At 48.6% G+C, this 10966-nt stretch overlaps 1 protein-coding gene across 1 annotated transcript in view; it reads right to left on the bottom strand.

Moving 5' to 3' along the window:
* Positions 1 to 452: 452 nt before the first annotated feature.
* AMBRA1 (autophagy and beclin 1 regulator 1) overlaps positions 453 to 10966 on the bottom strand; it is a 135668-nt gene continuing 125154 nt past the window's right edge. Inside the window, 2 exon segments of the mRNA XM_037393884.1 lie at positions 453 to 2038; positions 9816 to 10009. Coding sequence (XP_037249781.1) covers positions 1548 to 2038; positions 9816 to 10009 — 685 coding nt within the window. The 3' untranslated portion in view covers positions 453 to 1547.

The following is a 10966-nucleotide window of genomic DNA, read 5'->3' as shown; positions in this document are numbered from 1 at the left end:
TCCCTCACCGCAGAGCGGTAACGCTGGGGACACGTCCCTTTGTCCAGAACAGCCAGATGCTGCACCCCTTTTTTGCTCGGAGAGGCCAGCAAGACAGACCACCCTCCACTTGCCCAAGATGGACAGCGCTGCATCTCTACCTACCTTTTTAAGTGGGACTGGAGAAACGCTCCTCTTTCTCCCTACTGCAGTGCTTGAATGATGGGAAAAGCCAAAGCACCTGCTCATCTCCAGGCTGGTTAAAAGGTGATTTGCAGTCCAGACTCCCAAATGCTCCTCCCTATTTCCCAGTTTTGGGCTTTCAACTCAAAGGCTGAACCTGCTTTCCTTCTGGGAAGGGGGTGGTCACCATCTGACATTTTTAAGCTACCTTGAGCTTCTGAGCTGGCTGTACCTGTCCCAGGGCCGAACACAGAGACAACCGTCACACAAATGAAGACAGTAGGTCAAGCAAGGGTTTGTCATATTTTAATGACATTGATCTTTGGTGTTTCCCTCGTTAGCACTCACGCTCTCCCCGTCCTTCCTCCACAAGCCTGCTAGGGATGGAGAGTTACAAACGAAAAGGAAAATCACATTTGAGACTAAAAACAAAATATCAGAACCTTGATTTCTCCACTAGAAACTACATGTACAAGGTCAAGATTTCACATGCAACACCTTACACATCACAGACCCATACCTCACACCCTGGCCTGGAGCTGCAAGACACTTCCTGCCCCCTGCCAAGGAGGTGCAGCTCAGTCCTGGCACCATGAAACCACTGGGATGGCTCATTCGTGTTAATATTGGCACAGCTTAGAACGTCCCTGCGTGAACTGCATCCTGACTAGAGTGCAGGAGCCCCTGTCCCTCTACCCATCTATACAGCAGCTCTGCTCAGGTTCCTGCCAAGTACTAAACTATCTATCTAAAAAGGAAGGATCTCCACCTGTGAGCAGATCCCAAGCCACACAGGTTTTGGCAAAGGCCAGTTCTTCCCAGAAAAGACCACAGCACAGCAGGATGGGTCTTGGAACACCACACACTGAGGGGGGAGCAGTGCTGTGCCACGGAGCAGGACTGTGGCCTGGAAGACCCCTCCACTCCAGCAAGGGAGCTGGAGCATCACGCCCAGGTTTGCTCAGTAGGATTGCCTGTCTCCAGAAGGATGCAGCAGGCCCCCTTCCCTTTCTCCACTCTACTGATTAGCCCCTGGGCATAAAAGGGCAGGAAAGAGAAAAGGAAAGAAGCTTTACAAAGGATGACAATGACCGAATTGCAGGGGATCCCATGGGGCTTCAAAATCTAGGTGATGTGCAGCCAGTACGGTTCATATTCCTGTTAACTCTTCAGCAGTGGGAACGCTGGAAGTCAAATACGCTTTCTTCCCCATGGCCTCCTTTGCAGTTTTTATCCCTTCCCGCCCACCCGGGATGGAGAAGCCCTCTGAATCACCAGCAACCCTGTCCAAGCTACACGTCCCTACTCTTCCAGCTCCTGGCCAGCTGTGAGGTACAGGTCTCTGCTGAGCAGTACAAGGGTAGCACCAACACACAACTCAATCTCTACCTGTTCTGCGACTCCCCACTGGTGCTGTCATTACTATAGAAGTTGGTACTGTCAGGAAGATGGTTATTATTAGTTAGGTCACTGTATTCCATTGGTCCCTCAGTGTCCATGGAGGACTGGGCCTGCTCTGGCAGGTCCAGGTCACCAGCGCTTTGTCCTTCACTCCTGCTAGGGGCTGTCCGCGGGCTCAGGCTGTGCTCTGACAGCTGCATAGACTCTGAAAGGATCCGTCCCTCCAGCTCAGCTGCCAGCTGCTGTGAGGTGGACTGCTGTGCTGACGTGCCCTCAGCTCCGGTGGACTCTGCACCAGTCTGAGAACTGCGGTGGATCCGGTGGCTCACGATGATGTTGTTGCCAAAGCCACCCATGGACGCCATGGTGGTGCTCTGCTCCCGCTGGACCACAGCGGTCATGCCCCCTTCTGCCATCAGCCTTTGGATCCTACTCAGCGCATCCTCCCCACTGGCCCCATATTCTGGACCTTCACCTGCAAGAGAAAGCAGAAGCAACTCTGGTGCACGAGGCAAGATGCCTTGGTTGCTGAAGATTACTTTTGAAGAACAAAATCTCGCAGAAAAATAGTCCACGTAGGAGATTAAATCCCCATGGCAGGCAAGTCCAGCCCAGTTCTGTTTCCCAGCATCCTCCTTCTGCTACAAACCCTACCCAGACTGTCTGGGGAAAACAATCTGTAATCATAAACTGCAAGAATCATTCCACAGTGGGATCCTGATGATTCTTATTAAAGAGATAAATCTCACTCCCAGCTCCACGAAGCTATCACAATGCTGATTAGAGGAGAGGAGAAAGCCATGAGCTCTCCTGGCACCAAGGAAATGAACACAAACGTCAACAAGGCTAGATGTAGGCAGGAGTTAAAACACAATAAAAAACAAAATGCCACACTGACTAGGAAGAGAAAAACGCCTGGGGCTGTGGGGTAGAGCTCATGTATCCAACTTGAGAGCTGGGGTATCCAGCAGTCTACACCATGCCATCGTAGAGGTTATTTTTTTAAACAGTGAGATAGTTAAAGCTGTTAACACGTTGTGCAGTCAAGTCAGTGACAGCTTATTCCCTTTCCTCATCGGCTCAGTGGTACTTGCATCAAACACCACCAGCTTCCTCCACCACAGGGTACGGCTAATTTAATCTTCAAGCGAGTCTGCTGACATACTGCCCTGCTGTCGAAATACTATGGACATTAAGGGCAAATTTAATTCTCTCAAGTAGAATTAAGTCCCTTTCTGCTAGGAATGTAGTAAGCCTGCTACATCCACTATCCATACAGCAATTACATAGCTCCTTGGTTAGAGCATCAGTGAGACCATGGAGACAACAGTAATCACATGAGAATCTGGAGCAAAGCCTAGAGGAGCGAGCAAGAATAGCCCCTGGGCACACAAGCCTGACCCACAACTCTAGCGGAGAAATCCTGCTCAGGATGCAGCTGACGCATGAACTAGGTCATGCCAGGAACCTGGCTGACCAGCACAAAGGCTGAGAGCAGAGGCAGCTAGGAGACTGGAAGCTGCCGTGTGAAACACACGTATGCAGGGGCATACTGAAGCATTAATCACGAGCAGAAGCAAGTGGAAGGTTTGACAGGCACAGTTTTGGTGCACAGCTCTGGGGGCACAGTCATAAGCACTTTGTTACCAACCATGTGGCCGGGCCAGAGAGGAAGCTTGAGAAAGCCAAGATGTGCAACCTGGCTTAGAGACACGCCAGCCAGCCCTACCTACACAAGGCTGGAGACAGCAGGTACTCGGCTCTTGACAGATCACTTACTATGAACTAGCCCGATACAGGAGCACTGGAACAGCAGATCAGCAAGGATCCCCCACCAACGCACCTCAGCGTTACAAACATGCTTCACCAGGAGTCCACGGAGGCAGCGCACACCACGGCACCCACTGCTCTTCCCTGCCCCTTAATTACCACGTGCCACGGCTGAATTTCCACTTGAGGCAGCTGCTCGCTCAGAAAACAGGCGAGAGCTGGTGCCACAGCAGAAATCAGCAAGTCACGAGCCTTCAGATGACGAGCACAGAGGTAACGCAGTGTTGGCAACCCCAGAAAGCCAAGCCCGTCCAGCGCCAGGTGAGCCTCGCCGCGCCAGCAGCCAGCAAGCACATCTGCTTCGGGGGCTGATGTCCCCTTTTCCCTCTCAGGCTCCGACATGACTTTGGCTGGCTGGTTCAGAGCAAAGCCCCCTGTGCCACTGCCCTGAGTTGAGCTACAGCACAGACTCACATACAGCCCGTTTCTCCTGCCTGGTGACTCCCACACATGTTCTTTCACCAGGCTGCCAGTGCAGACTACATCAGTGCTCGGCGCAGGCGAAGCAAGCTAACTGCTGCTTGGGGGAGGCTCCGAGCCCGCACACAGGCACTCACCCAAACCCGCAGCGACGCTGCAAACCCCACACCTCAGGCTGCTACAAGTTTCAACTTGCTGCAGTGGCCAAGCACCATTCCCTGCAGCACCGGCCGAACAAACCCAGGGTGGAGAGAAACCCACGGCTCGTGATGCTTTTTTCAGGCTCCAAAGGGTTCAGGCACACCCAGAGCGTGAGCCCGAGCTGGCGCGGGGGCAGGCCAAGTCAGCACCCCTAACTCACCATATGGAGAGAGCAATTCCTCTTCTCATTTTATGCTCAAAACTACATTCTGATCTCCCAGGCTCTGTCAAGTCCTTTATCTTAAGTTCTCGTTCTTCTAGAAGCCCACCTTCTAGGGTCAGAAAAACAGAAAAACCTCACAGAGCACTACAGGCATAATCTAGAAAACTGAGCGAACCAGCTCCAGCGTGTGAAGTGCCCACGTAAGCCTAACACCTGCCAACTCACCCTGCACCTCGGCTGTCCTTTTATCAGAATCCACCACAGAGCAGGATGCAAGTTGGCATCTTTTTCTGGACAGGGACACAAGTTCTGTGCCTGACAGGGCAGGAATGCCCCCACCCACAACACAAGTACTAGTGCTGTGCCTACAGTTTCTACAAACCTTTCCTACTTTAACAGAAGTGACCTTTCCAGACGCCCAAAACCCCATCTATCCCAAACACAGACACAAAACATTACTCTTGAGAGTAATTATCCCAAAGGCCAGGGGATCTCTATCAATCTAGCTGACTGGCTCCAACATTTAACAAAATACTCCCCAGCTAATGCATCTCTTTAGAAGTCCTCTGCCAGGCTATGCCAGCAAGACAAGAGTCTGATACAGACAACTACAAAAGGTGAAACATCTGGCAAACTTTCAGTGGAGCTGGGCACAAGGCAGGAGAGTTTCCACTCTTAAACAAAGCGGTCTCTGCAGTCCTTATGGGGAACACAACTTGTTTATCTCTGGGCATGGATGGCAGGCACCTGATAAACTGCAAAGCCCACAGAAGCAAGAAGAGATCAGGCTCCTCTGTGGCTGCACTGACATTGCTCTTGAATTTTATTCCTATTTTCAGCTTTCCTCTTACTAAAACCAGCAGTAGCTAGTAGCCATGCTTGCAAACAAAGCATCAAAATTAGAACTAAGAGTAAGCACTGCAGAGATATCGAAGTCTTCAGAGAACATGGAATAATAGCTCTGAGGTGTGAGCTGACCCACTAATTCAGATGCTCAAAGATAAAAATATCAGCATTTTTAAATGAATTCACTCCTTGCATAAGAACAGGAAAGGGAGGGTCACAGCACAGCATAACCAGCTATGAATAATCACATCTCCCTTAGTGCCAGAAGAAATACTACCAGTTACTTTTCTCCCCAGCCAAGCTCAGAAGCACGTTCACAGTTCCTTTCTTTGGTAGCTAATGCAAACAACTCCACCAAACTCAGAAAAGGCACAACTGCTTTGACTTGTAACACATTTCATAGCACTATCTTGGTGATTTGTATGAGAGAAACTTATTTTTGTAATGACAGTTTAAAAGTAGCCCCCATAATTTAATCCCAAGAGAGCCAGGTACTTGGAGCAGCTCACACTGTAAAGGCTTACAAAGTACATGCTTCTAGAGCCTAATTCTGGTTTTTAGGTAGTGCTTTTCAGAGGGCTTTAAAGAGAAACCGAAATGTGCAGTTCTACAGGACATATGACGCACATTCTACAGATGGATGGGCAGAAGAAAGGCTAAGGGATCTACCCACGTTTCTACTTGGAGAATGAGAAGCAGATCGGGAAGCTGATCCCTGGCATCCTGGTTCCCACTGCCACGCTAATCGCACCAAAGTCACATCACATCTGACGACAGCATTGCAAGAAAATGTTCAGCTAACGTAAAACATGTTTCTTTTTAGCATTCGTAAGGCTTGGTTGGGGACAAGGTATTCCTGCCTGTGCAGCCCCCAACACATGTTCCTAATGCCTCAGATTAAATAAATGACATCATGTGCAGGCACACTGACTCTGCTTACACATGCTCCTTAGGCATCCTCAGGATGCTTTGCTCACATCAAGGAAGTTTCACTTGCGTGTGCTCTCCTTTCACTGCTAACGGTTTGAGCAGACTGAATCCCACAAACTCAAGCCTTCATTTTACCACCTTTTTCCTTCTCAAAAGCATCTGCTACAACCTCTGAAAGCAGCTGCATGTGAAGGCAATTTGTACCGGCTCGTAAGAAACGCTTGGACCAAATCGGTTAAAAACTGTGTATGGTGTGACAGCAGTCAACACATTGTTCCCCCAAAGACAGGCAAAGCAGCAGCCCCCTGGCAGCACAGCACGTCTTCCAACAGCTGCAATTTCAGGAGTTCCTAACACGTGCCTACTTGCACACTGAACACTGAGCTAGCGATCTGAATTTTAAGCCCCCAAAGACAATGCAGGTGAGAGGAACCGAGATGACAATTGCCTTGCAGTTATTTCCATCAAGTTGGTTTTGAGTGTGGGTTATTTTTTTTTTCTTTTTGATCAACTGGATTACCTGAAAGATGTATTGATATAATGCCAGTAGCCAGGGGACAGCACAGGTGCACAATCAAACAAGTGTCCTGCAGCACCTTTTGCGCAGCTGCAGTCCCTGACACTTACTGCCACTTGCACCCTACTCCGCAGATCCAGCAGCAGCCACAGCCTGGTCCAGTCTGGACTGGGAATTACAACTTCTAAAGGTTAGAACTTTGGGCCATTAAACTCATTAGGGATTTTTGTTTGTTTTTAAGTGAGATTTCATTTGCCAGTAAAATGCAGATCCCTCCCCCATCACGCCTGCCCATTTGGAAGGGAAAGTACAGTATAACTCCCAACAGATTGTTTCTAATTAAGAGTGCCTCAAAGTCACAACTCCATCGCTGTTTCCACTGTGTCTGTCAGCTTAAAAGGAAGCAGGAGACAGCTGAAACACTGTTTAAGGCATTTCTTGGTACCTCTCCTCTCAACAATAACTTCCTTTGGTTTATGTGTGGCTTGGGAGCAGAGTTCACAAGGCAGTTAACTGCTGCAAAACAAAAAAATACAGACATTAGAGGGATTCACTTCTAATAAAGTCATCATATACTCATTCCTCCAAAGGAGGTAGAAAGATAATCAGAACAGCAAAGTCCCCGCAGAGCTTTGCATGAGAAAAGGAAACTATTTATACCCGCACAGAGCTTAATTAGATTTCTGATGTAATTCTGCATACTTTTTTTTTTCTTTTTCTTCAGTAAGCACATATCTGCAAGAAATGCCCTGAGCCAGAATTCCCCACAACAGTGGGGCTGGCAGGACATAGGACAGAAACCCAGTCCTAGGGGTAGCACTAGCCTTTCTTTTTCTTTGTCTTTGTTTTTTATTAAACATTCAAGGGTTTTTTGGTTTGTGAGGTGGTTTCTTTTTTTGTTTGGTTTGTCATCCCCCCCCCCCCCAGGTGATAACTAAACCACTCTCCTTTACATTACTCAGATTCACATCTGATTTATCCATTCTGCTGCTGATAATACTGCTAAGCCTTTACGTAGCGATTTACATCTTCAAAGCTCCACATAAAACACTAATTAATCTTCACAGCCCCTGGTGTACTGTACTATGGGAGGATTTATTCCCATTTGGTAGGTGATTAATAATTTGCCCTAGGTCACACCTCAAGTTAGCGGTAGCACATTTTTTCCTTTTTTTCATTCCCCCCCCCTCCTTCCTGTCCCTGACGTCTAGATCCTGCTATTAGGAAACACCGTTTCCCTTTCAACAGGCACAGAGTTATGGCAGGTACAGTGGGCAAATTATCCATTAGAAATACTGCACAGCATCTAACCTAGCCTGCCTGAACACACTGGACAAACATCCTGAGTTTATGATGCTGGAGAAACAGTAACCTTAACGCCACAAGCAGCACAATGGAGCTGAAGTGCAATGCAAAGCATGAGGATTCCTGGATGAGCCAGACCACTGATGCCCCAAGTCCCTGGCAAGCTGCCTGAGGTGTCACTGGTAACAGCAGCTGAAAATTTGTTTTTCTGCTTCATGGTAGGTCCCTGTACTATTCCTCTGTCATGGATTACAGTTGGTCTTTTGGATCCTACACGCTCCTGATAGTTAATGTCTTGATAGCTCCCTGTTTTGAGCTGCATTTGAGCCTTTGCAAAGGGATTTCCATCGAGGACGCAACTGGCACAAGAACTGATCAACTACAGGGTAAGACCGCTTGGCTCATCACCAGTGCATCTGTCTGTCCTGGAGTAACTCCTTTGGTCTTAAGATCCTTGTACAGGAGACAGGAGTGTGACAGCCCATTTTGCAGGTAAAGCCACTTGCAAGGGGACATGTGCCAAGTCAGCATCTGAGCCAGAAATCACACCAGATGTGGAACCCACCAATCTTCTTCCAAGCAAGAAAGGGAGACAAAGAGAAGTCTCTGCCCTAAGCTTTTTAACTACACTCCTTTTCTTCCAAATGCTACATGTTTTGCTTCTTTGTAGAGATACCCTGCCCAAGGCACTGGTGAAGGACAACCCTTCCTCATCTCATTAATGGTCTAGTTAAAAACCATGATCTAGATCTGAAAATTGAAAGGTTAATTAAAGAGCACGAGATAATGAAACCTTCAGATGATTGCGGAACAGCAGCAGAGAGAAGCAGCACTGGAGAACTCGGGCAGTTTGACGGAGCACGCAGCAGCAGCCATCACGGCCTCGATGCGGGAAGGTCCCACACTGTACCCTGTTCTCAGCCTGCACGCACATTCAGTGGAAGAACCAGTTCCCACAAGTCCAGCATTTGTCCAGACATCCTAGCTGCAGCCTTATTCACATGCCCTCAACTGTACTAACCTTCCAGAGGGGTTAATCTCAGCTCTGCTGAGATAAGCAGATGGGAAACCCCACACGTCAGGAATTTGCCACTTAACTTGGAACAGAAGAGCCGAGATCAGAGAAACACAAAGCCTTATCACATGTGCTGGATACTGCACAGCAGAAACTGTGAAGGAGCCACATGCCCAAAAAGCATCTTTCAGAGTGACAGAGCACAAGCAAGCATACAGGCACAAACAGGCACGTCATGGGCTGCTTCCCAAAGCCAAGTGGGCTCATCACGAAGCAACAACTTCAAAACTGCCTCCTTGCCTTTCTCTGTCTTTCCTATGGATATACTGCCCAACTCCTTCCTAGCCAAGCTTTCAGAGTTGATTCAAGCAGTACAGGGACAAGAAACCTGGACAAAAATCACCACACTTTTAAAAGATCACTGACTTTATCATCGTATAAGAATTACATATCAGCTGCTTCCAGCTCCTACATCTTGGTAAGTTTTCCTGGACTGGAAAACACCAGAGACATTTTTTAATAGCTGAGCTGGACACCCACCACAGCCGTCATCAATCAGACTAAACAGAATACTCATACCTGCTTTTTCAGAAGTGATTTACGGTATTTCATTTTGTATCCAGATGCTGAGCTTGTGAAGCCTGCCACAGGTTGTAGATGCAGAGGCTGAAGGATCAAGCTAAACTAACACAGAGGTAGAAAGGATAATTCTTAACAGTTTGCAGCCTTACTGCTGTTTAGAGCTCAGGAAATACGTGAGGAGTGATGCTGGTACAACTGATTCTACAAAGACAACAGTGATCTGGAGAAGAGTTCATTTAGCCCTCTGAAAGTATGTGAAACAGACAACTTCTCTATTCCTGTGGACAGATTCACTCTCCTGATCTTGGAAAATCAGGCTAGAGAAATGTTTCCCGAAGAGGTAACAGGAGTGTCCAAATGCACTGACAGGACGTGGAACCTATGCGGAACCTCCTCATTCACCAGGTAAGCTCCGTCAGACAGATCACTGCTTGAGCTCCTACCTTCCCCAGTCCCTGCAGAGGCGGATTCCTGCTCCTGTACCTCCCTCTCTGTCTGAGTCTCGGCATTCTGCAGCTGAGGCGCCAAGGTCTGTGTACCCTGCGAAGTCACAGAGGTGGGGGGGTTTCGGGGTTGCAGGCCTATGGCATTCATCAGGCCCATGTCCCTGTCTGTCCTCCATGTGGCTCTGCTGGTTCTGAAAAGAGAGAAAAACAAGTAAGAGCAGGAGCATTGGAGACTATGTGCTCCAGCAAGACTGAAGCACCCAGCTGGGCCTCTTCCTGCCTCCACTCCCACCAGGCACCTGCTAGCCACTATGCAGACGGGGCTGGAGGGAATTACGAACTGCGCTTATTTACACACACACACACAGAGATACCCCTCTCCAGCCTCAGCTGGCTGGTCTCTGGAGTTTGAAGCTAAGGGAGTCCACTCACCCTTCCACAGAAGCAGCATGTCTGCCAGGCACGGACAGGTATCCCTGCAGCATCACAAAGCCTGCAGAACTCCTCTGTCTCAGGGTCACTGAGTTGAGTAGGCAACACGACACGCAGCGCAGGACCACACACACACAACCTCCCTCTGCACATCGGCAGGGCGGTTTTAACTCCCGAGGACACCGCCTGTACCCCCCTTCCCTCCTCTGGACCTCCTAGTTTGTCAGCATCACACATGAACGCACTCCAGCAGGCATTTCTGCCCATTCCAGTCGGACAAGAGAAACTCTCTGTTCTCAAAAGCAAATAACAGGAACCACCCCAAGGCTCATTAGCTTCTCAGAATCAAATAGTTGACGTGTATGACGTTACAAGAGCTGACTCTTGACAAAGCTTGAATGTGCTTTCCAAAACTGACCTCTGGCTGTAAGTGCTGGGAAAGGTAAAGAGATTCTAGGAAAGACTGCCTCACTCACAACCTTTTTTCATAAGGTTTTGAAACCTCCCGTACTTCTCTTGCTCTCTCTTTGAGCTAGCTCATTCTTGAGCAGTATTTCTGCCTTCAAGCTGCTCCTAAGCCCATCATGCAAGACCGATATGTGCCGTCAAAAACCACGAGTAGTGGCAATATCCACTCACACGGCAGAATAAAGAATACTGCTTATTTTTCACCCTCAAGCAGACCAAGGCTGGAAGACAGCATAGACACCGCCCTG

Source organism: Falco rusticolus, chromosome 7, assembly GCF_015220075.1.
Source record: "Falco rusticolus isolate bFalRus1 chromosome 7, bFalRus1.pri, whole genome shotgun sequence".
Lineage (NCBI taxonomy): Eukaryota > Metazoa > Chordata > Aves > Falconiformes > Falconidae > Falco > Falco rusticolus.
The sequence above is the reverse complement of the archived record's forward strand: the minus strand, read 5'-3'. Positions and strand labels throughout refer to the sequence as shown.